Source organism: Mauremys reevesii, linkage group 1 (assembly GCF_016161935.1).
Source record: "Mauremys reevesii isolate NIE-2019 linkage group 1, ASM1616193v1, whole genome shotgun sequence".
NCBI classification, from domain to species: Eukaryota; Metazoa; Chordata; order Testudines; family Geoemydidae; genus Mauremys; species Mauremys reevesii.
In genome coordinates this window covers 260,409,095-260,435,277 of record NC_052623.1, presented here as the reverse complement: position 1 = coordinate 260,435,277, position 26,183 = coordinate 260,409,095, and the positions used below count along the sequence as shown (strand labels likewise).

At 46.7% G+C, this 26,183-nt stretch overlaps 1 protein-coding gene across 12 annotated transcripts in view; it reads right to left on the bottom strand.

The window, feature by feature from the left end:
- The window catches only part of LOC120369950 (PARP1 binding protein), a 117,929-nt gene that overhangs the window by 73,799 nt on the left and 17,947 nt on the right, over positions 1-26,183 (bottom strand). For 6 of the 12 annotated variants that reach the window (XM_039483803.1, XM_039483850.1, XM_039483870.1 and 3 more), the window contains exons 4-6: positions 22,901-22,999; positions 20,982-21,152; positions 11,660-11,814 (exon numbers count right to left, since the gene is read on the bottom strand). In XM_039483803.1, the coding sequence (XP_039339737.1) occupies positions 11,660-11,814; positions 20,982-21,152; positions 22,901-22,999 (425 nt within the window). Of the gene's footprint in view, positions 1-748; positions 1,512-2,105; positions 2,206-3,355; positions 3,505-11,659; positions 11,815-20,981; positions 21,153-22,900; positions 23,000-26,183 lie in introns of those variants that run through there. The other 6 variants (XM_039483837.1, XM_039483898.1, XM_039483860.1 and 3 more) reach the window with 5 other exon arrangements.

Below are 26,183 nucleotides of genomic sequence, written 5' to 3'. Positions count from 1 at the left end.
AGGTATTTACACCAGCATTACACCATTTCATATAGTTGAAAACCCTTGTATGCTAGATTTTTTCATAAATTGTATCCAGTGTGCAAAATACCAAGTAGGAAATGGCTTGTGAGAAGTCTTCTGAATGCTGAAGTGATCAATGTGAAAAGGAGTTGGTGTTCTTATTGTGCAAGCTCCTCATGTGTGTCTAGTGCAGAGGTGGGCAAACTACAGCCTGCAGGCCACATCCGGCCCGCAGGACCCTCCTGCCTGGCCCCTGAGCTCCTGGGCCAGGAGGCTAGCCCCTGGCTCCTCCCCCATTGTTTCCCCTTCCCCGCAGCCTCAGCTCACTGAGCCGCTGGCACAATGCTCTGGGCGGCAGGGCTGCGAGCTCCTGGGGCAGCACAGCTGCAGAGCCCAGCCTGACCCTGTACTGCGCAGTTCTCTGTGCTGTGCGGTGGCGTGGCTGGCTCCAGCCGGGCAGCGTGGCTGTAGTGCCGCCAGCCACTGGTGCTCCAGGCAGCGCGGTAAGGGGGCAGGGAGCAGAGGTGGTTGGATAGAGGGCAGGAGAATTCAGGGTGGCTGTCAGGGGGCATAAGTGTGAATAGGGGTGAGGGCAGTCAGAGGGCAGGGAACAGGCTGAATGGGTGCAGGGGTCCCCAGGGGGCAGTCAGGAAGGAGGAGGGGTTGGGGGCGGGGGGGCAGTCAGAGGAGGGGATTCCAGGGGCGATCAGGGAACAGGGAAAAGGGGTGGTTGGATGGGGCAGGGGTCCCGGGGGGGGGGGGTGCATCAGGAATGAGAGGAGGGATTGGATTGGGCAGCAGGGGTTCTGGGGGCTGTCAGGGAACAGGGGGTTGGATGGGGCAGGAGTCTGGGGCCGGGCCACATCTGGCTGTTCAGGGAGGCACAGGCTACCCTAACCGGCCCTCCATACAATTTCCGCGACCCGATGTGGCCCCCCGGTCTAGTGTCTGATGGATGGAGCAATATTCAAAATGAGGGTGTCATCAGCTTCATGGTAACAACTCCACAACTAGAGTTTTACTCATAATAATGTGCAACTGAGCATCACCACGTAGCCCAATATATTGATGACTAGTTTAAAAATATAATCAATGAATTGGGTCCACAAAAAGTTGTTTCTGTTGTGGCAGAAATGCAGTTAACATGAAAGCAGCTTGGGCTTTTTGTTGATGAATGAGAATCCATACCTTCTGCATTATGGATGTGCTGTTCATATAATGCAGCTTTTCACGAGAAATGTTGAAGATCTGACAACTTTCTCATCGCATGTCAAAAGTTAAAAGCATTTTGTTTTACAAAAAGCAAACAAGTACCAGCAGCCATTTTTTCCAGCACAAATTTAGTTTCATCCACATTGAGTAAGCCTTGTTGTACTCAATAGGTATCTTCTATTATAAATGTCTCAAAGATCTTAAAATATGCAAGAAGGTTCTTCACTCAGTTGCTGCTGAAGAAAGGATGGCTTGGTGTGACCCCCAGTAATCCAAACTGAAATTCTTGACTATGCCTGAAGGATGCAGAATTTAAAATTAATTTCATTGCTTGAATCTGTAGCTCAGTTCATTCCGAAAATGAAAAATGATGGTTCTATTCTGTCTGATGCCAAGAACAAGTTCCTGGACATTAAAAAACACATTTATGAGATACTGAACACAGTCCATTTACAGAAGCTGAAGAGGGGGAAAAAACCCAAAATAGTATCACAGCAAAATCAAGTGACCTTTCTGATGATGAATTTGATCCAATTTGTGATCTCAGAGTGGCTGTTGTAAATTTTAAAGGATATACAAACAAACAAAAATACAATTCTGATGGAGATAGCAACTTATAAAGCAAGCAGCAGACTGTTCAGTCATAAAACAACATGAAGTGCAATCCCAGCAGATGAATCAAAACAACTTGCTGCTTCCTCGTAGAAAGGGTCATGTCCTCCTAGAACTCTAGCTACAGTGGCAGAAATTCTTTTAATACTTCCGTGTACTACAGCATATGTGGAACAAAACTGGTCGATTTGGGGAATCATTCATTTCAAAACCAGAAATATACTGGAAATATACTGAATAATGGTCCCCAGAGAAACCATGCAGAACTTCAACCTTACCATGAATTTGTTGAGTCCGCGCAGGTCCAGGGGTTGGTGCCTTTGCGGGACGGTCCAACACGGGATGGAGCTCCGAGGGAGGCATAGGTGGTGCCGGCAACTGCAAGGGAGCAGCAGGTTGTTTATGCTGCTTCTTCGGTTCTGGAGACAGCGAGTGGCGCCACACTGGTAGAAGTGCCAGAGGTGTCCGGTGCCGGGAGTCTTTGCCGGTGTCCGGACGTGGTGCTGACCCTTCTGGTGCCACAAGTGCGCTTCGAACTGACGAGGTCGGCACCGGGTCTCGGTGCGGAGCTGAGAACATCCGGCTAAGTGCCGCTTCCATAAGGAGCTGCTTCAAGCGAAAGTCCCGCTCCTTTTTAGTCCGAGGCTTGAATGCCTTACAAATGCGGCGCTTATCGGATTGATGAGATTCCCCAGGCACTTCAAACAGGAGTGATGGGGGTCTCCCGTAGGCATCGGTTTAAGGCAGGTCAAGCATGGTTTGAAACCCAGAGACCTAGGCATCAGCCAGGGTACCAGGAGGGAGGGGCCCCTTATCCCCAACTACTATTTACACTAAGAACAATAACTATTAACTACTACTAAAGAACTAACAACTACTTTTAAAACTATAAACAAGTGCTACACTAGAAGCTAGGGAAGTGGAGTTCAGCTAAGCCGCGGTCCACAGTTCCAATGACCGTCACAGGCGGTAAGAAGGAACTGAGAGGGCGCTGGGTCGGCTGGGGTATATATCCGGCACCGTAAGGGCGCCACTTCAAGGGGCGCCTTAGCCGACCCACCGAGTGTTGCTAGGGTAAAAATCTTCCGACGATTGTGCACACGGCGCGCACACACCTAATTGGAATCAATATGAGCAAGCACTCGAGTAACATTCTGCCTTTCTCCTGCAACTGCAGGTTGAGAGGCTTCTCAACCATTAGCCAGTATGAGGGGCTTCTCACAAGGATCCATACCACTGTAGCTACAGGTCGTATGAGAGCTGCTGGAGCTGAAATGGTTCCTTCCCTTCTCTGACTAGGTTTTCTTCTAGAATTGGAGTCAGCAACACAGAGAAGCTGCTGCTGCCACTGGAACAGTTCCTTTGAACTCCCTATAGTGGGGACAAGTTAGCTGGATTTTCCAACATGAACTGCTAATGCTGGTACCTGTGCACACTCCTGTGTGCCTAAACAGACTCCTGGAGACTTCCCCAGTAGCTAGGGATTTTGACTGCTCCATTCTCTTTCTCCCTAGACTCTGATGAAGATGGAACTGGGAGGATCTAGTGTATTGCTGTTTCTGGGAATCAACCTAACTGCCTGAACCAGGGCAGGACAGAATCTGCACATGCTCTCCTTCTTCCTCTTCCCTGGAGTAGGGATAGCTGTGGAGACCATACCCTTCCCGGGGATGAAGGCTAGAAGAAAATGACAGAAGGAAGACATCCATGAGAGCAGGTAACTAAAAAGTCTACATATGGGACTGGAATACTTGCCAGGTGCCCCTTCCTGGGGCTTGCAGACATGTACTAGAGCCAACCCAGCTCTAGCAGCAACTTCTCTGCCTCCACAGGGTATGGGGCTCCTGGACCTGAGGTTTCCCAGTTGCCCCGATACTGGTAAGTCCCCTTTTAGCTGTTATTTCTTCTACCTCTTCCTGGACCTTACAGTAGCCGCCTGCTTCTTCGCCTCCTTAGATATTTCTGCCACTCCAACTGCAGCTTCTCAGCCTCATGTCATTCTTATCCCTTCCCATGATCCTTAGGCTTCCTGTAGTTCCAGTGATTCCTTCCCCTCTGTTCCCCATGAAAGCCACACAGTTCCTGTCTCAAGGTTTTTATACAAAGGGATCTGGTCTTCACAGCAGCCATAGAAGATGCCAGCTCTCTCACTTTGCTGGATACCCATTTCCCTGTCAAATGCCCTGCTCCAGCAACTGCTCTCCAAAGTAGCCTGTCCTGCTCCTTAGCAGCCACCCAGCCTCTCCTGAGTACATGGATGCCTAAACCAAAGACTTCTCCATTGGCTCAATCTTTGGTAATCTCTGCTCTTGCAAGGGCTTTCTGGCTCCTTTCCTCTCCCCCAGCCAGGTCCAATATCTGGGTAATTAATAGACTATATCATGTTTGAAATAACCGCACTAACTGGAAACAGAAGATCAAGTCCCAGCCCAGACTCCCTCTGTGTAGGATGTAAAAGAAGTTCCCTGCAATATTGCATGTGCATGCCTCTCAGATGAGCTGCAGAACACAGGCCCCAACTGGTTATAAAAAGCACCAGTATTCCTCCTCCTAGGGCCCCCCTGCAGTCTCTCTCTCTACCGCTGTAGTCTGTCTCTCCTTATAAAGCTGAGCACAAGCCAACAGTTCAATTTGTCTCAGTCAGTAAAAGTGGGGGTGCAGGGTCCATCTGCCCTCCTCAGTGCCAGTTTTCCTTCCATTTTTACTGCTGTGGCCTAGAAAGCCTAGGATCTCTCTGGGTTCAAAGAAACATTGTGTTGTGTCTCAGGGCAAGTTTCACTGTTGTTTTACTCTGGCCCTTTTATCCAGAGTAAGTGGGAAGAACAGGTTTGAAGTTCTCACTCTAAGTGTTGGGCCACCTTCAGGTTGTTGATTTCCCACAGTAAAAATCTAGGATACCTATATGTATTTTGGGAGAGCACCTAGGATACACTTGTCAAGCATCTTGTTTTCTTTAAGCCCTCCTCGCTATTTCTGGGAATCCCATCTGGATCCTTGTTCTTCCTTGCCTCTCTTACTTACCCTTACATGTGGGAGAGAAGACTACACAAATAACACTATTTACTCTGTCCAATGGAAAAATCAGCATCTAGCAACAGTGCCTTCAGTCAGTGCTAGAGGTGCAACCACAGCACCCCACTCCTCCTTCCTCCCTCTCCCATGCCCCTTACAGAATAGCAAAGAGGAGAACCGCACTGGATGTTTTCTGTGCAGCAGTAGTGGTGACTAGAGAAGAGTCCAAAGACAGATCCTAAGTAACGTTTTACAAGTGCTAACAAAAAGAGGATTCGCCAAAGAAACAAAACCAGACAGCTGAACCACTACAATGATAATGACTGTAGGGTTATCAAGATACATAGAAACTGTTGTGAGAGCATTTTACATCTTGAGGATACCGCTGGAAACTACAGCTCAGGAAACCAGAAGCCACCTGGAACTCAACAACTATTGGAATAAGCAAGAAGCAGGGGTTGCTAGAATCTATCCCTGAAAGAGACCACAAGATAGAAGACAGCAATCAAAGGTTCCTATGGGACCTAATGTGCACACCGAGGTCTGGAATTAGAAAAATTTAATCCAGAAGACGACAGTCCTGCTGCCCAAAGAGAGTGAAAACAATAGGGACCATGAATAATAAATTTTCTAGAGCTACATAATTTAAGCTATAAACTTTTACTACTCCGGGGGAGGGGGCACGAGCTATCAACAAACAATAAAAAACGGTTACTTACCTTTGCAACTGTTGTTCTTCGAGATGTGTTGCTCATATCCATTCCAGTTAGGTGTGTGCGCGCCGCGTGCACGTTCGTCGGAAGACTTTTACTCTAGCAACCCCAGTGGGTCGGCTGAGTGCCCCCTGGAGTGGCGCCATAACGGCACCGCATATATACCTCAGCCGACCCACCCGACCCTCAGTTCCTTCTTGCCGGCTACTCCGACAGTGGGGAAGGAGGGTCGGTGTGGAATGGATATGAGCAACACATCTCGAAGAACAACAGTTACAAAAGGTAAGTAACAGTTTTTTCTTCTTCGAGTGATTGCTCATATCCATTCCAGTTAGGTGATTCCCAAGTCTTACCTAGGCGGTGGGGTCGGAGTGAGACATGGCAGTATGCAGGACCGCAGAGCCAAAGGCTGCGTCATCTCTCGACTGTTGGACCAGGGCGTAGTGCGAGGCGAAAGTATGGACGGACGACCAGGTCGCCGCTCGGCATATCTCTTGTATTGGTACTTGCGCCAGAAAGGCAGCGGAGGACCCCTGGGCCTTGGTAGAGTGGGCGGTGAGATGGCCCAAGGGGACATTAGCTAAGTTATAGCAGGTGCGTATGCACTCTGTGAGCCACGAGGAGATTCGCTGCGACGAGACAGGAAGACCTCGCATCCGGTCAGCAATTGCCACAAACAGTTGCGGGGATTTGCGAAACGGTCTTGTCCAATCAACATAGAAAGCCAAAGCCCTGCGAACATCGAGGGAGTGAAGTCGTTGCTCTCGCGGGGATGCATGAGGCTTTGGAAAGAAAACTGGAAGGAAGATGTCCTGGTTATTGTGGAACGCGGACACTACCTTCGGGAGAAATGCCGGATGTGGTCGTAGCTGCACCTTGTCCTTATGAAAAACGGTGTACGATGGGTCCACCATGAGCGCCTTGAGCTCAGAGACCCGTCTGGCTGATGTGATAGCCACTAGAAAAACCGTTTTCCAAGACAGGTACAGCAAGGAGCAGGTGGCCAGCGGCTCAAATGGTGGGGACATGAGCCTGCTGAGGACGAGATTGAGGTCCCAGGTGGGAATCGGGTGGCACACCTGGGGGTAGAGACAATCAAGGCCCTTCCTGAAACGAGTAGTCAGCGGGTGAGAGAACAGCGTATACCCTCCCTCACCGGGGTGGAAAGCGGAGATGGCCGCTAAGTGCACCTTGATAGAGGACAGTGCAAGGCCTTGCTGTTTCAGCGACCAGAGATAGTCAAGGACCATTGGAAGCGGGAGCGCCGAAGGAATAGCATTGCACGCTTGAGCCCAGCAAGCGAAGCGCTTCCACTTGGCCATGTAGGTAGATCGAGTGGAAGGCTTCCTGCTGCTCAATAAAATGTGCTGCACGGGAGCAGAGCAGCGCAATTCCGTCTGGTCTAGCCACTCAAGAGCCACGCCGTGAGGTGGAGGACCGGCAGATCTGGGTGACGGAGAGTGCCGTGATCTTGTGTTATAAGATATGGGTGAAGCGGCAGAGGAATTGGGCTGGCTACCGACAGACGGAGCAGCGTGGTGAACCAGTGTTGCCTGGGCCACGCTGGTGCAATTAAGATGAGACGTGCCTTGTCCCGTCGGAGCTTCAGCAGGACCTTGTGTATGAGGGGAAACGGAGGAAAGGCGGCCACAGGTGACAAGTCCATGGAAGGAGAAACGCATCCGACAGAGAGCCCGGTGCCAGGCCTTGAAAGGAGCAAAACTCCTGGCATTTGCGGTTCAATCGGGATGCAAACAGGTCTACATGGGGAAACCCCCACTGTTGGAAAATGGCATGAGCGATGTCTGCTCTCAGCGACCACTCATGGCAGAGAAAGGACCTGCTCAGGCGATCCGCGATGGTGTTCTTGACGCCAGGAAGGAACGATGCCACTAGATGTATCGAGTGGGCTATGCAAAATTCCCACAGTAGCATCGCCTCGTCGCAGAGGGGGGAAGAGCGGGTCCCACCTTGCTTGTTGTTATAGTACATTACGGACAACACAATGGCAAAGACCGAGACACAATGGCCGTGGAGGCGAGTTTGGAACGCCTGGCATGCCAGGCGCACTGCCCGGAGCTCCCTGACGTTGATGTGCATGTTCAATTCCTGCAGCGACCAAAGGCCTTGAGTACGAAGAGCGCCGAGATGGGCTCCCCATCCAAGGGACGAGGCGTCCGTTGTCAGGGACAGGGTAGGTTGAGGAGCCTGGAATGGGACCCCCGCACACACGTGGGAAGGGGTCAGCCACCAATCCAGGGATTGAAGGACACCCGCTGGAATGGTGAGTATGGTATCCAGAGGGTCCCTGTGTGGGCGGTATCTGGAGTGGAGCCAGAGCTGAAGCGGGCGAAGGCGGAGCCTGGCAAACGGAGTGACATGCGTGCAAGCCGCCATATGACCGAGGAGGCGGAGACAAGCACGGGTCGAGGTCATCCGAGAGGCCTGAAGAGCGCGGATTAGCTGCGTAAGGGCCTGGAACCGGAGCTGCGGTAGGTAGGCTCTGGCTAGGGATGAGTCCAGGGTCGTGCCAATAAAATCCAACCTCTGAGTTGGAACTAAGGTGGACTTCTCTATGTTGAGAACTAGGCCTAGGCGCGTGAATAAGTCCTTGATCTCTGCGACATGTAGCTGGACCGTGGCCTGCGAGTCCCCCCTGATGAGCCAGTCGTCCAGGTAGGGAAAAACGGAGATGCCGCGCCGATGGAGGTGGGCGTCGACAACGGCCATGCACTTCATGAACACCCTTGGGGCCGTGGAGAGGCCGAAGGGGAGTACCGCAAACTGGAAGTGTAGTTGAGTGATTATGAAGCGGAGGAAGCGTCTGTGCGGTGGGAAGATAGCGATATGAAAATAAGCGTCCTTCATATCGAGGGCGGCATACCAGTCTCCCGGATCCAAAGAAGGGATAATAATGGTCCCGAGAGATACCATGCGGAACTTCACTTTCAGCATGTATGCGTTGAGGTTTCACAGGTCGAGGATGGGTCGAAGGCCTCCTTTGGACTTGGGGATCAAAAAATAACGGGAATAAAACCCCTTGCCCCGTTCCGCGTCCGGAACCTTCTCGACAGCTCCAATGGCTAGGAGCGAGTGCACCTCTTGTAAGAGGAGATGCTCGTGAGAGGGGTCCCTGAAGAGGGACCGGGAAGGAGGGTGGGAAGGTGGGGGTGAAACGAATTGGAGTTGGTAACCATGTTCCACAGTGCGTAGGACCCAGACATCGGTGGTCAGCCGGGCCCACGCCGGGAGGAAATAGGAAAGGTGGTTGGAAAAAGGCAGGGAGGAATTTGGAGAAAGAGCTGGTATGCCGTCCCCGGGCGCATCTTCAAAAAGATGGTTTAGGCCCCGGTGGTTTAGAGGGGGTTCGCCCTTGGGACGGTTGGTTGCCAGGCTGTCGCCTATGTCCCCCGCGACCCCGTCGCCGACCAGAGTCCTGCCTGTAGCGAGGCATATAGTAAGGACGGTTAAACTGGGGGCGGAACGGACGCCTCTGGGTAGCCTGGGTATGCATCCCCAAAGTACGGATGATAACCCTGTTGTCCTTTAGATTTTGAAGTCTGGAGTCCGTCTTTTCCGAGAAGAGCGCCTTTGAATCAAAAGGAAGGTCCTGAATGGTGTACTGAACTTCAGGAGGGAGCGTCGAACTCTGGAGCCAAGAGATCCGGTGCATGGTAACGCCCAAGGCTACAGTACGTGCCGCCGAGTCAGCTGCATCTAAGGAGGCCTATAACGAGGTGCGCGCTACCTTTTTACCTTCCTCTACGAAGGCTGCGAACTCCTGTCGGGAATCCTGAGGCAGGAGCTCTTTGTATTTCTCTACCTCAGCCCAAGTGTCATGCCTGTAACGGCTCAGCAAGGCCTGCTGGTTAGCCACTCGGATCTGCAGGGCACCGGCAGAGTAGACCTTGCGACCAAGCAAGTCCATTCGCCTGGCTTCCTTCGACTTCGGAGCCGCGCCTTGCTGGCCGTGTCGCTCTTTGTCGTTGACAGACTGCACCACCAACGACGAGGGGACAGGGTGCACATACAAATGCTCATATCCCTTGGAAGGGACCATGTACTTGCGTTCCACCCCTCGGGCTGTGGGCGCAATAGAGGACGGAGTCTGCCATGTGGTATCAGCATTAGCCTGGATAGTCTTTATGAAGGGGAGAGCTATGCGGGTTGGAGCGTCCGCGGACAAAATGGTCACAATCGGATCGTTCACTTCCGATACCTCCTCAACCTGGAGATCCATGCGCAGTGCCACCCTGCGAAGGAGCTCTTGGTGCGCCCGTAAGTCAATTGGCGGGTGACCTGTCGATGACGACCCCGCCACCGCCTCATCGGGGGAAGAGGAGGAAGAACAAATTCTGGGCATGATGGTGTCCCGGTCAGCGTCTGGAACCTGCAATGCTTCCTGCTCCAGAGGTTCCTGAACAGGCTGAATACCTTCCTCTGCGCCCAATGGTGCCTCAGTGTCAACCAGGGGGCGGCTTACAGTAGCCTCCGGGATGCGTGACTCGTGTGGTACGGTACGCGTGGTAGGTAGAGGAGCACCCTGGGCTTGGTGGTAAGCCCAAGGGGTCCAATAACCCCACTGATGAGGGTCCTGGTCCGCGTAATGGGACTGATGTAAAGCTCCTGAAGGGACCAGAGGGTCATGGTCATCGACGTAGTAGCTATCGGCGTGTGAAGAGGCCGAGGCGTGTCGAGAGGGCCAGGGTGGAGCAGATAACCCTTGCGCCGAAGTACCCACGGATCGCATTTCCCGCCTCTGTGGTGACCGGTGCCGGGAGGCATCCCGATATCGAGAGCAGGAGCGAGAATGGGACCTGCGACCGGTACGGTGCCGGGAGGTTGATCGGGATCTCCACGACCGGTGCCAGGAGCAACTCCGCGAGTAGCGGCGGCCATATCGGTACCGAGAGCTTGAGCGGTGCCGGGAATGACAAGTAGGAGAGCGGGAGAATGACCGGTGCCGCGAGTCTGACCGGTGCCGCGTAGTGGAGCAGTGCCGGGACTGCGAGCGGCGTTGCAATCGGCGCCCAGATCGAGATCGGCGTCGAGAGCATGAGCGGTGGCGAGAACGGGATCGGTGCCGGTCAGAGTCGGTGCCGGCAGGTGGCTTAAACATTGACGGCTTGCCCATGGAGCGGGGCGCCCGCACCGGCGGCGCCGGGGGCGGTGGCATAGCTGGGTCTGTCAATGCGATGAGGTCCCGTGCCGCCACGAAGGTCTCCAGAGTTGACGGCAGTGGCATCTCTACCGCGGCCGGAGCTGGGGAGGTCACAGGTGCCGGGCTCGACGGCCTTTGAGGGGCCGGAGTCGCCGGTGCCGGCAGAAGCGTCTGCGGCGGAGGAACCGGTGCCACGGCAGGTTTTGGTGCCGGGCGGTCCAGACGGGGCGCACTCTGGTGCTTCGGAGCCGGCGGTGCCGTAGAGGCAGCGGCCTGTCTTAAAGAGACATTTAAGCCTAATGTCTCTTTCCCTCTTTGTGCGAGGCTTGAAAGCCTTGCAAATTGGGCACTTAGTGGACAAGTGCGACTCTCCTAAGCACTTTAAGCAGGAGCTATGAGGATCTCCTGTAGGCATAGGCCTGCGGCAGGCCGAGCACGGCTTGAAACCCGGGGAGCCGGGCATACGCTCCGGTCCCGGGTGCAGGTGGGGCTAAACCCCGAACCCGTTAACTATCTAACACTAAACTGATTAAACTATGGAAAACAAGAAAACCTAAGCTAAGATATTAACTATGTACAAATTTTACAGAGAAAAACTATGAGGAAGCTAGGGAAGCGGAGGTCAGACAAGCTGCACTCCACTGTTCCAACGACCGACACGGGCGGTAAGAAGGAACTGAGGGTCGGGTGGGTCGGCTGAGGTATATATGCGGTGCCGTTATGGCGCCACTCCAGGGGGCGCTCAGCCGACCCACTGGGATTGCTAGGGTAAAAGTCTTCCGACGAACGTGCACACGGCACACACACACCTAACTGGAATGGATATGAGCAATCACTCGAAGAAGAACTAAATTTACAGAATTCAGAAAACAAAACACAAACAAAAAACAATACCACCCCCACACCCAGCAAGAAAAGAAAAGAAAGAAAAGGGAAACTCCATTACCGTGGATCCAGGACTTCGCCGATGATTTCTTCCAGCTTGTCGATAAAATTAACAAAATCTGAAAGTCCCTTTACATGGGTTCTTAAAGTATCAAATGGTGAAGGTGCATAACCTTTTCCTCCAAGTTCTATCATTCGGATGAAAGATGTCGCCATCTATTATCAGAAAAATATTTAGGTAGGTAGAACTATAGTGGTAAAAGATGTGTATAACATTAGGAAGAGACAATTATGAATTGTTTTGAAGAAGTAATCCTCTCCCAAGGCAAAAAGGCAACTGGTTGTTAGCATGAACAGTCCTAGTGAAGTCAATGGGGTTACGCATTATAGTAAGCATTATGCCTGGTGACAACCATTGGCAAGATCACAACTTAAAATAGTGCAGCATTATATGAGGGCCAAAATTATATAAAATTAGGTCCAAGTAATTAATTTGGCAAAAAGTTGTGCTTAAACTTCAAAATATCACTGTGCATTATTTTATAGATATATGCACATGAGTAACTTTTTGCACGCAAGCTGAACTCAACAGTCCTACTCATAGATATGACTAGGATCAGGGACATACTGTGCTTTAACAACATTTTCTAAAGTGAGAATGACTAAAAGTTAGTCACTGAAGTGGCCTAATTTTCCAGACAGCCACAACTTTCCTGCGGGGAAAGAGGAGAAAATGAGAGCTCAGGATGTTCACCACTGCTAAAAATCAAGTCAGTTATATATTCTACAATCAAGTCAGTTTTATCTACTATATACATATTGTAAAGTTTTCATATATTTATGTAGTAGATCTATACATATAGTAGCTAAAATATTATTAAAAATATAAGACTGCCCCAAGCAGAACACTTACTATTTTAGAGCAACTTCAGAAGAATTAGTTTTCTACTTCTACCTTTTTAGGTAAACAAAACTTTTGACAATCCTATCTGTTTGCAAGGATGCAATAGTAATTGTGTATACAATTTTTAACTTCAGATTATAAAAAGCTCATGACCTCTTAGGACTTGCAAACAGTACAACTGAAATAATTCTAGCAAAGAAAGAAAGCAGATCTGCCAACATTCATATCTTTGCTCTGTTAAAGATTTGCTGTGGATTGCATGTGGTTCACAGGACCTTGCCTCCTCAATGGAAAATATTTTGGCTTCATGTAATTTATCCTAGACAAAGATGCCAAAAAGAGAAGGCTTCTTTATACAGTAAAGAAGTTTCCCCTTTGGCAACTGAGAAAGAGAGGGTAATGAATCCAGTCCAAACACTTTTTTTTTTACAACATTAATACAACATTAGGAGCTGAAATAATCCTAGAACTGAGGTTTCACAATTTTTTCCATATTTATTCAACCATAAGATCATGGGAGTTCAGCTGCTTCAGCATAAATAAAGGTTACTTTACCCTACAGTAAGAGTGGTTTTTCACTGCATCAGTGTCTTTCACTGTAGCTGCTCATGCACCTCATGTACACAAGATCAAACTCTTTCAAATAGCAGTGTTTCTCAGGGCCACATACACACCCTATGACTTCTTGTGCTCCCACACAAGGACAAAGGGCAGAGCTGCTGCAACCCTCCCTTAGTTTCTTTGCCGTTTGAATCCCATGGTAGTGGAGGACTCTGAAAAGCAAGGATGGAGGGCAGGTTGTGGGATCCACACTGACAATAACATCTTAAAGAACCAGTTAGTGTAAGGTAAGTAACTTCTCTCCCTGTATGTGTCAGTGTGGCTCCCATTATAAGTGACTTGACAAACGGTGTCACGGAGTCCCCGGGCGATGCTCTGGAACTGCTCCCTACGAAGCCAGTTAAGATTCTGGTGAAGTCTCCTCTCTGTGAGCAGACTGTCTTCAGGGCAAGGAACTCACACGGCTTCCACCTTCCTGGGTCTGACCTTTGGAGCATTCAGCATCCTCTGCCCCTCCGTGCACTTCCCGCAGCAAGTTCGCCCTGGCGGGCTCCTGGGGAAGCCACAGGGTCCTGCACCCCCACTTCACAGTCAGACGTGACTCTTAACCAACCAGTAAAACAGAAGTTTATTAGATGACAGGAACATGGTCTAAAACAGAGCTTGTAGGTACAGAGAACAGGACCCTCAGCCGGGTCCATCCTGGGGGCCAGCGAGCCAGACACCCACGTCTGCACTCACTCCTCCTCCCCAGCTAGCTCCAAAACTAACTCCCCCTCCAGCCCCTACTCCTCTGGGCTTTGTTCCTTTGCTGGGCCAGGAGGTCACCTGATCTCTTTGTTCTCCAACACCTTTAGCTATCTCCTTGCAGGGGAGGAAGGGCCCCGGCCATTAGTTGCCAGGAGATAGCGTGTCGGCCATTTATGTGCACTGGCCCTTTGCTCTGCAACAATCTCACCCCCTAGAGACTTAAGAAATGCATAGGGGAAACTGAGGCACTCACACACTATTCAGAGGAAACATTAAGAACAGCCCCACTTCGTCACAAACAGCACTCTCCTTCTGGATAATAGGATGAGTAGTATCTTCCTCAGTTGAACAGATTTTAGTATTGCTCTCCTGAATCTAGCATCTGCTCTAGCAACTAAGTCAAGTGTATGTTTGGAGGTGGGGGAAAAACCTGTCAGTGGGTTTGCAGATCTCGGAAATGGAAACATTTCTGAAGCAGGTGAAGGATGTAATTTGAGCCCTGGTGGTGTGAGGCTTGATGGTCAGTGGGAGGAGCACACCATCCAACGGGTAACAGGGAGATACAAAGAATATTTAAGTGGGTATCAGAATGTAATGAGATGGCCTGGCCCTTGGAATGGCTGTCTACAGACAGAAAAAAAGGGAGACTGTCTGAACAGTTTGTTTCTGTCAATGTAGTAAAGTAAGGCTCAGGAAACTTCTAATGTATACAACTTCGCTCCTGAAGAAGAGTGGGTTTCAGGAGGAAGACAGGCAGATTTATTGGTTGATTCAGATGGAATCCCAAGCCCACCATGGGGATGAACTTTGATTGAGGTTTCAGCACCACCATAACCCCATGAAACATTGTGTAGGAAGGCCCTGCTGCAAGTACTTGGAGCTCCCTCGTTCTCCTGGCTGATGCAATTGCAACTAGGAAGATAGTCTGGAGTAAAATGCACTCTGAAGGGAGCTCAAAGGGTGGTCTTTAGAGTCCTGAGAGGACAAAGTTGAGGTCCTAAGAGGAAGTTGGCCTTTGAGGAAATCCGATACCATCAAGTGAGTGGAGACCAAGCATGACTGTACAGGCAAATAGCAAGCAAAAATGGCCGTGAAGTAGGTTTCATCTGCATCAGTGATGCTGACTACAGGTTAAGTGGAACTTTATTAAACCTTATGAACTGCTCTGTCCATCTGGCTGAGTTGCTTCCAGTTTAAATCTGTGCTCCCTGTTCCCATGGTGTCCCCTCAGTGACAGCCCCTCCAGGGAACATGGGTCCTCTGACTCCAGGTCCACTGATCATGACACAAGGTGGACCTCAACTGGCCAAAGCATAGTAAAATGAAGGAAGTAGTAGCAGATCTGCAGTACTGAAACCTAAATAGGGTTCAGGCCCCATAGAGCACCCCAAATAAAGAACTTCTTCCAATTTGACGAATAAGTTCTTCTGGTGGACATTTTCCTGCTCTGTATCAGGATATCCTAGACTTATCTAGAGCAGTCCGTCTATGGCACTTAACCAGACAACATCCAGACTATCAGATGCAGATTCTAGATGAAGTATCTGACTACAGTGCTGCCTCTGCCAGTATGGAGCTACACAAACAATTTTGTCTGTCTCAATTTTGGAAATCACCCTGAGGATAAAGGAGAGTCAGTGGAAAGGCATAAAGAAAGCTTGGATTCCACTGCAGTAGAAAGGAGTTAGGCAATGATCCCAGACTCATGATCCCTCTGAAACAGAAATTCTGACAATTGGCATCATCCTGGGTGGCAAATATGTCTACCACAGGAACCCAGACAGTTACAGAATACTGGGTGTATGATGGATCTCCACAGGAAGAATTTGCGATTGGCCATGGACTGCCTGCTCAGGCAGTCTGCCAGGTTATTGCTGAATCCCCGGAGATGCGACATTGGGGTTATCCCAAGTCAATGGCATCACATCCATAACTTGATGGTCCACCAAACACAGAAGAAATGAGTATGAACTTCCTGGCTTGTTGATGTAGTACAGGGTTCGGCAACCTTTCAGAAGTGGTGTGCCGAGTCTTCATTTATTCACGCTAATTTTAGGTTTCGTGTGCCAGTAATACATTTTAATATTTTTAGAAGGTCTCTTTCTATAAGTGTATAATATATAAACTAAACTATTGTTTTATGTAAAGTAAATAATGTTGTTAAAATGTTTAAGAAGCTTCGTTTAAAATTAAATTAAAATGCAGAGCCCCCCGGACTGGTGGCGAGGACCCGGGTGGTGTAAGTGCCGCTGAAAATCAGCTCACGTGCCGCCTTCGGCACGTGTGCCATAGGTTGCCTACCCCTGATGTAGTACATCAGGTTCACCACTGTGGAATTTTGAAGACCAGATAGTAAGTCCATACAGGACATTGATATAAAGCTGAAAGTCTTCCAGGAACCAGGTCCCTCGAATCTGTAGATGGTCCAGGTTGTCTCCCTCACTTGCTCCTGATGCACTAGTAATTAAAGTTCTTGTTAGGAGGTGGGGTGTAGAAATGCACACCTCCATGTCCATTTTTGGGTTCCTTCTACCATCTCTGTTATGCAGTGCCATGAAGTGGAACCACAACATTCTTTTTTATTTGGGTGTTTTGCTGGGGAAGAGAGTCAGAGTGGCTACAGGGGAAGTCTGGCAAGCAGTGCAACATACATGCATGCTAACATAGGGCATAGCAGCCCCAGACGCATTCATACTGTCATCGTTGACTTGGTTTTTATTGCAAGTAATAGCAGTTGCATTGAGAGGAATCTGTCATTGGGAAGGTATGCTCCCGCAAACCTGGATTTGATCTAGGCTTCTATGAACACTGTCACCTGTGATGGAATAGATTGTTTTTTTGTCGTTCACCAGGAGACTCAGCTGAGAGAATAGGGACAGACCATAGTTCAGGCTCACAGCCATCCCCTCCCAAGATATGCCTATGATCAGCCAATTGTTGAGGTAATCACAGACATGGCTACCTCTCCTTCTGAAATGAGCGACTACTATTGCTAGGCACTTAATGAAGATTTGATGCCATGGAAAGTCTGAATGGCAGTATCTTGTTTTGGTAATGATTGAGTCCCACTGTGAATCTTAGGTACCTCTTGTGGGCTGGATGGATGGCTATGTAGAAGTACGCATCCTGCAAGTCAAGAGGAGACCAAATGTTACCATTCTGAAACTCAGGCATCATATGTATTTGTTCAGTCTAAGGTCTAGTATACTATTAAGACCACTTTCTTCTGATATTTTTGTCTTCTTCCTGAAAGAGAAGAAACCCTGTTCCCCGGTACTCTGTAGGTACTTTATGGCTCTTAGATAAAGCAGTAAGACCACTTCTTGTTGTAATATTTTCTCATGAGAGGGATCCTGAAGGAAAGGGCAGGAAATTTGGTAAGGATAATGTCTGGAAATGGACAGGATAGCCTCTAGTGACAATTTGCCAGCTGTAAAGGCTGCCTAGGCATGGCGAAGAAGGGGCAAGGTGGTTCCCAAAGATAGGTGAAAGCTCCAGATTGACTCTCAACACTCCCATCAAATCTGCTGTTTCTGAGAGCGAGTTGGGTTAGCCAAGGAGGTGGAAAAGAGTCACCCCCTGGAGTACTGGGCTCTCTGTGGGTGCTTTGATTGACAACCACAAAAAATAGAACTGTGTCCTCTGCTGGGGCTTATACTTTTTAAAATACCATTGCTTTGAAAGGGAGTGGAGTACTTAGTCTATTTTCTGGCTGAAGAGCTCCATCCCCTCAAAGGGCAGGTCTTCTAAAATGGCCTGCACCTGACAGTATGCCAGACACCTGGAACCATGAGGCCCATCTCATAGTGGCTGCCCAGCTATCAACCCTATAGCCATATCAGTTGTGTCCATGGATACCCATAGCTACATTCTGATGACCATCTGGTCCCACTTAATGATTTCCTTTAACTCATCCCTGTTTCTCTTGGATTTTGGATGAGAAGGGAGTGACCTTCAACCCAAGAGAGAAAACAGTACTTTGGCAAATAGGGCCTAGTAATTTATCAGAGTTAGAGTGAGACTGATCAACATGTCTTACATCCAGAGAGGTCCAATTTTTTTGGATCTGTATCCTTTGGTATGCCTTTTATGGACTTGGATTTTTCTTATACTTCCAGAACAACTAAAGACTCTGGGTTTGGATTTGCATAAAAGTGTTCAAAGCCTTTGAGGGTCACACAATATCTCTTCTCCACTCTCTTCAAAGTGGGAGGAAGAGTTGCCAGGGTTTGTCACAGTCCTCTGACCACTTCCAGGATCCCTTCATTAACAGGGAGAACAATTCTGACTGGCATTGTGACACTCAAAATACCAAAGTCTGAGATGCTTCTTTAGTATAAATGAAGTCTCAACATCCAGGGTCTTCACAATGTGGGTCTAGAAGTCCTGAAGATCTAAAGTCAATCACTGGCACTGGGGCTGGTGTCAGTACCTATTCTGGCAATGATGAAGACTCTGTGGGTGGAGACAGGGACTGTTGTGATCCCTCTGTCACATCTTGCTCTTGGGGACCATGTCCAGTTCTAGTGTGGGAGGCCTGGCTAATGATGCAACCAGAGAATGGGATCTCCCCCTCTTTCTGTAAACATGGGGGGGCGGGGGAGGAATCTATTCCTGAACACATGCCATGACAGTCTCCAGTAAAGACAATATGGCCAAGGTATCATGTCATATGGGTACTGGCCTGACCAGTGCTAGCCCAAGTACCACTCATCCGGGGCAGTGCTCTTAACAAAGGACGCCCACAAGTCGTCCTTAGGGTCACACGCTAAAGGCAGAGGAAAGAAAAAAAAAATCTCTGTTCAACACCAGCAAGAATGAATACACCAACAATGGCATGGAAGAGCATATCATCTTTGTACAGCAGTGCCATAGATAGATAGGGTACTGGGGCTGATAGCCTTTTTCCATTGCAGGGAACAACTCTGGATATTATTCAGATTCCTCCAGAGTAGGTCTCAGACCTTTGCTGGGTTCCATCAAAGATAGAAAGGTCAGCATCAGAGATCTCATTCCCTCTGCCATTCCTGATCTGGTTGAGGACTCTCATGCTCTGTCCTTTGAGGAATCATGTTTTCTTTCCTCTTTATGGGACTTCACTTAACATTTGCATCTATGTTTGAACTCCATTCAGCTCCATGAATGAGCCTCATCTTTATGTATAGGCACAGGTGCTGGATTTCCTGCCTTGGATAGGCTCCAAGGCTGTCCATTTTTGGTGCCAAGGTTTTCAGTTCCAAGGACCTGGCCAGTGTTGAAGGAGTCGGCATCAAAGTCACCAGTGCTGGCTCTGCTGGTGCTTTCTTCAGATTCTTTCTAGTGCTCGATCTCTATGTACAATGTATGCTCGAGGAAGTGCTGGCACATATAATAATAATAATAATATAATAATAATTGGAGATATACCAATCTCCTAGAACTGGAAGGGACCTTGAAAGGTCATTGAAAGGTCCTGCCTTCACTAGCAGGACCAATTTTTGCCCCAGATCCCTAAGTGGCCTCCTCAAGGATTGAACTCACAACCCTGGGTTTAGCAGACCAATGCTCAAACCACTGAGCTACCCCTATCCATACTGGTTTATCTGGCAGTGACCATCTCCTGTGGTTCCAAAATGATGCATATGGACTGCTCCAATAGATGTAGCTTGAGTGAAAAGGACTTGTACATAGAGCACCTGTCCAGGCTGTAGATATCCTAGTCTAGGCAAAAGAGGCATCAATTGTCCATGCTTGATAGGGATCAGTCTCTCACAGGATGGGCAAGGTTTAAACCTTGACAGTATGGAGTCCACTATGAGGCATAGCAGCTGACACCCAGCACCTTGTCCGACTGTGCAGGCATGGTTTCCAGGAACTTTTCTCCCCTCTTTTTTGCAGGGAGAAGGGACATCCAAATGAAAGGAGTGTAAAGATGAAGCTTTCTTCATAAATGTAATGAAAACAAAACAGTTTTTGAAGAATCTAAGAAGTGTCGCACACTCACTAGGCTCCATCTTGCTGTCATAAGCAGAAAGAGGGAAGTGAGGTAGGATCACAACTGCTGCATAAGCCCTTGTGAAGAAGCACGAGAAGGCACAGGGGGCATGTATGGCACCAATAGACACTGCTATTCAAAAGAATCTGATCTTTACCAAAACAAAAACAAAAAAGCACACAGGTTGGGTGCTTTAAAGGTTGGAGACCTTTAAACAAAGTTCTCATCTCCTTATCAACTATGTGTAATTAAAACAGCATCCCTGACAGTGATATACCTTATGAGACAGGATCTCTATATTTGCCTTTTTGACACTTATTGTAAGCAGAATATGCTCCAAAACTCTTCTTTCACTACCTCTTAGAGGGAATTTTCACTGCTCTGATATGGTCTGCATGAAATTCCCAGAGAGCCTAAATCATAAAGCTTGTAGTAAAACAAAATGTATTAAAAATAAAGAAAAACTGAGTTAAAGCAGAAGAAAATGCATGCATAACATATTTAGAACTAAACTGTGCAGAAGTTAATCCAGATCAGTACGTGTACCATACTCATTCAGGATTCTAGTCATTACTTTGGATAGACAGTTTTGATTCCTGTTGTTCCCATATCCTTTTTACAACTTGGGTGTACATGCACACAAAATTGTTTCCTTGCTCACCTCTGCATCTGATGTTCAAGTAGGCATCCACCCCACTCTGCAAGCTCTTTGCTCTAGTCCAGGGGTAGGCAACCTATGACACATGTGCCGAAGGCGGCACCAAGCTGATTTTCAGAGGCACTCACACTACCGGGGTCCTGACCACTGGTCTGGGGGGTTCTGCATTTTAAATGAAGTTTCTTAAACATTTTAAAAACCTTATTTACTTTACATACAACTATAGTTTAGTTCTATATTATAGAAAGACCTTCTAAAAACGTTCAAATGTATTCCTGGCACACAAAACCTTAAATTAGAGTGAATAAATGAAGACTCGGCACACCACTTCTGAAAGGTTGCCAACCCCTGCTCTAGTCTAAGAGAGGCTTTTCAGGTTATTTGTCCTGACTGGATGTGTTAGCCTGATTCCAATTTGTTCTCAGCCTTACATCTGAGTTTAAAGACACAGCACTCGCATTTTTATAATTGTTTCATTACTTCTGATCTACTCCAAATATGTATTCTTGAAAGATTAATGCTGATTTTACACATACCAGGAAAATGGACATTTGTCTCTTCTGTGCAGCATGCTTTAGATCAGTGAAGGCTTCTCTTCCAAGTCCTCTATCAGGAATATTTAGAACATGAGCCAGGGCCAGATCATTCTTAGAATTCACCAACAGGCTTAAATATGCATAAACAAACTTCTTCACGATCAATAGCAACTGCATAAGAAAGTGTCAAGTTAGCTTATGTCTTCAAAAAATTAAAATAAACTATTTAAAAATGAATTTGATGATTTCTGCATATACCTTTCTGAAAGAGTAAGAATATCAGTCACGCTGAATTACAAGACATTGACTTCTATACATATGGAGACTGGGAAATGATGAATGTAAGCCAGTATGGACCGAACATGTGGCATTTTAATGTGTTGCAAGTTTTTGTACATAATGCTACATTATCCACCTGAGATTTAGAGCACTCTAATTTCCCTTTCTCTTCAACACTTTGATAAGCATCAATTTCTATCTGACATTATCTAGGGCTTCCTCCATAAACATCTTACCAACAAAGGCGCTTCTTTCATAATCTAGGGCCCCACTGAAGTCATTGGAAGTTTTGCCAATGGTTCATGATTTGATTTCTAGTGAATCAACTTTTCAACAAGGCACTAGAACTTCAAGTGATAAACTGTGACCACCCAAAAATGTATTTATATTACAGTTGCACTCTAGTGTGCTAGGCCCCATGCAAACATAAGAAGGCAATCCCTGACCTGAAGAATTTACAGTCTAAGCAAGAACAGACACACTAAAAGGAAAAGAAAATAGATTGGTGAAGAAGGTAAACAAGATTATATGGTTACTTAGGAAGTTATACATATCTGAGTTTTGTTTTTTTTAATGGGACAGCTGGGACAGAGATGTAGGAAGAAGAATCGTAGGAAAGGGAGAAGACACTAAGAACAAGAGGAAAAAAAGTAGAGGAAAACTGAAGTTTAGAAAAAGGAAAAAGAAGGAAGGGTGAGAAATGTATTTGTCAAGTAGACCAAGGAAGACTTATGCTGGTAGCAGTGGGGCAGAGTAAGGAGAAAACAAGAGTCCAAGTTTCAAAACTTCAACAAGTCTGATGTCAGGTAGCTGAGAAGGTAGTTCTGGGAATGGAAGCAGACATGTTCTGACTTGTCCCCAAATGCCATGCTGGAGCTCCCTCTTATGGTGAGCGTATGAATACTGGAGGGGGCAAGAGACTCCTACTGGCTGGTCAGTCTCCCCGTGGTGGGGGTCAAGAGGAGAAGGGACGGGGAGGCATGGATACCCAGCATTTCCAGGAAGCCCATGCTGGTTTGACTGAGGACAAGCAAACACCAACTTATGCCCCTGTCCCCTTTGATTTGCTGGAGCTGGCATCACTACTGTTGGTGAGAGTGTTTCTCTAATGTGTAAGTGGGGTAAAGGAGTGGAAGTTAAATAAAATCTGAGGTGAAAATCCTACTGGAGCCATTACCTCACTGTGCATTTGTGAGCAAGTCACTAGACCACTATTCAAGGCAACATCTGAGTATAAAAGGAGGAGAAAAGACAAGTTATGGCCCACAACTCCTGCCATGACTATGCATAAGGAAAGTTAACTTTTTCTTCCACTTTAATGGGGACCTAATCTTACACCCCCTAACTAAGGGCTCCTACAGAAGCCTGGTCCTGCTCTTCAGGCTTGCAGAAAAGACCCGTGTCTCTTGATTCAAGGGGGCAGAGGAGAGCAGCATATAGCATGTTTTCTAGTCCTATAAGCAGAGGCATGAACTACCAACAAGCTCAGGTGCGATACTGGAGGTCAAGCATTCCCTACTCTGACAATTTAGACTTGCAACACAATTTGCTCTTCCTCAATTATTGCATTTCACCTATTCACTTTTGTATACAGAGTGAATATTTGTTAGAAGTTGTAATGAAGACAAACAAAGTTTTACCTTCACATTATCCTGGCTGTGTCTCATTGGTGTTGAGGGTATGGAAAGACTAGAACTGTTCTCTTCTGATAAGCCAGAGATAAATTTTAACAGTTGAACCTTCGGTAAAATATATAGAATAGGATTAAATATGAAGATGATTGAAACTTGAAAAAAGTTAGTAATTATTTCAGTACTGTAAATAGCCTTATCCCAGCAATGGTCTCCTCCAATCCTTGAAAGAGGAAGCAGCCTGCAAAGGCCTCTCTACCCTTGAAGAGGCAAAAATACCAAAGAGGAACCTGTATAAGCAAGTAACCGAGATGCAAGCCTGAAAAACTAGTTTACGGGAAGAGTTTTTATATGACGATGCTGGGCAGCAGCATACTCAGGCTTGTGTTGAAAGCTATGTTTGTCACTGTTTCAGCTGATGCCTCCAAAACAGAAAATGTGGGAATACTGGTAATGGTTAACCAAAAAAAGGAAGCTGCACACAGAAGGAAGAAAAGACAGCTAAAGAACAACTTAGGACACTGGAGGCAGAGTCAAATCCATGCCTAAGGATGCTAGGAGGAAAGGTGGAGGCAGGGGCAAGATGGACAGCTATTGGCCTCAAACATGAAAAACTTTCCCAGAATCTAGACCAGAGGCGCAAAACCATCTTCTGCTCCTTTCTATTTAGCTACACTTTAAGAATCTTGACATAGATCTAAAATTGTGTATGCCATTTTTCATCCTATAGTCAAGCATTCTGATTATGATATTTAGATTTTATGTCAAATTCCTTTTCAATTAGATGTGGTTTACGGAAAACCACCAAGTGCTACAGCGAAAATTGAGGCTCACTCACTGAAACTCAGATACGTACTCATTGTACTCTGGAGGTCGATTCAAAATAACTAAAATTTAGGAAGAAAAAAAATAGTATTTGGTGACATTTCTATAGTTGACAGACATGGCAGCAAAAAATAGAACATGAATGACTTACCATCACTTATCTCACTCAAACTGGGCCCTAAAGATGGATGAGGCTGTCTCAAATCAATCATCTGTTCAGTTCATTATTACTAGTAGCCTTTTACTTTTATCTTCTCACGATTTATAAAATTTAGGGTTTGGATCAAATAAATAACTATAATTAACTGTAATTAAACCAAAACTGCCTTTCACTAACTTATCTTATTATTATGTATTCATTTCAATTGTTTCCCCCACAGAATCTTTGAATCAGTCTCTTGATTCTCCACGTTCAGAAGTACTGTAAATTGTTATAGGCACACAGCAATTATCCAAAACAGGTCATATTTTTGGAATTTAATGTACCCTCATATCCACATTGATATATCATTACAAAACGTATTTTATGTATGTTTAGATGAGCTATGATGTGGGTCAAGTGGTGCCATAAGACTATAGGTGAGGTGAAACAATCGTTCCCTAAATTAGAATAATTTTTTTGTCCAGTTCCAGAAATACTGAAACTGGACTATGACTACAGTTTTTTCTGTTTAAGTTAAAATTAACACCTTAATGTGTGTTAATTAACACCTTAATATGGCCAAAACCATCAAACAAGAATGTATTCAAAGATGTATACTGGTTTTGCATGGGTAAATATATATTTTTTTTCAGATCTGATGAAGCTCTTTAGCAGGTGGCAAAAATGGCAGATATCAACATATTGCATATTTCACATCACACATTAATCGCCAAAGTATCTCACAAGTCATGACCACTGTTTGTACTACATAGTGGATAGATATAAATGTACATGAATTCCTAATGTACTGCTTCTCCATTTGTAAGCTTTTGTACATACAATGTAGCATCTATTCTGATAAAAGATTTAATTTGTAACTGCCTACGCATGCAGTACTAGCCTTCTTGAAATATTCTGGAAACTAGCTTTTTAATTCAGTGACATTTATGCAAAGGTCAGTATTAGTATTAGAGATGAAAATACATAGCTTTTGCATATTTGTAATATGAAGCTATGAGAGCAACAATTAACCTAATAAGTAGTGAAAACAAAGTCCACGACTCTGCACTGAAGGGGCATAAAGAGCATGTTACAGCTCTTATCAACCATTTCATCAACAATATGACAAACCCATTTGACCTTGAATCACATCCAGGAGGTGATCATCATTATCATATTTATTGGACTGCAGGTAACATCAGGTGCACAACTCTCTACTGAAAACAACAGATGTTGGTGAAGAACAAATGGAGAGATTTGGGAGAGATGCACCCAATTCTGATGGAACACATAACTTGACAGAAGAAGCTAAGAAATCTGGCATCAAAAACATTTGCCAACATGGCCTCGAAGACCAAATTTAAGTCTGGCAAGGGAGGAACAATCACAGCAGCTATCAGTCCATAAATTGTTTTCCACAGAGCCTTGTCCTTAGTAAGGATGCAGAGATGATGTTTCAATGGCAATTGTTCTTAGTCACAGAATAGAACCTGTGCCTATGTTCCTCTTTCATGCAATGGAATAATGAAAAGAACAAAAAAGCTGAATTAGTGCATCAGCTGGAAGCTCAAGCTGAAAGAATCCATGAGCTAAGAGCATGCAACAAAAACCACAGTGTACATCAGAGATGTCATGGCTGTCATACAAACAATGTCTGGAGACAAATTCCACACATACAGTGAACTGGTTGCTGAACACTTGAGGCAGGTCCTAAAAGGATCTGACAAAGCTAATTCTGTAATCAAAGTCTTTGGCAGATGTGACAACAATAACTCCTTGAAAACTTCAGAAAGACAGCGCTGGACGGGATCTAAGGCGGGATGCAAGAAATACCCAGTGATTGGTGGATGCCCTGTGCCTCCATGGAAAAAATTTCTAAATGGGGCATCCAAGAAACAGTCACTTGTAAGATTCCTCTGTGAATGCATGGTTCACGATGCACCTGAAAGCATAGGAGCACACCCACCACAAACACTCTTCCTTACTGCAGACTTGTCCAGCGGTGAAGTAGCAAAGTCCATCACCGGTAGAGATGTTGAAGAAGCTCAAGTCTCATACAGTACTCAAGAGGAAGCAGACGCAAAAAATGCTTCTGCATACTATATGTGCCAACATGGCTTCTGGGTCTCTTAATGCCAAAGGAACCATAGAATTAGGTCATCTGATACAGATGTTTTAGTCTTTGCTGTTTACTACCTTCAAAAAAATGGAGCACAGATAGATAAAATGTGGATTGAAGCAGGCACCATTACCAGCACAACTGATGTGTCACTTCATACCTGCATGTGCAATTTGTAATGCACTCCCTTGACTTCTGCAACATAC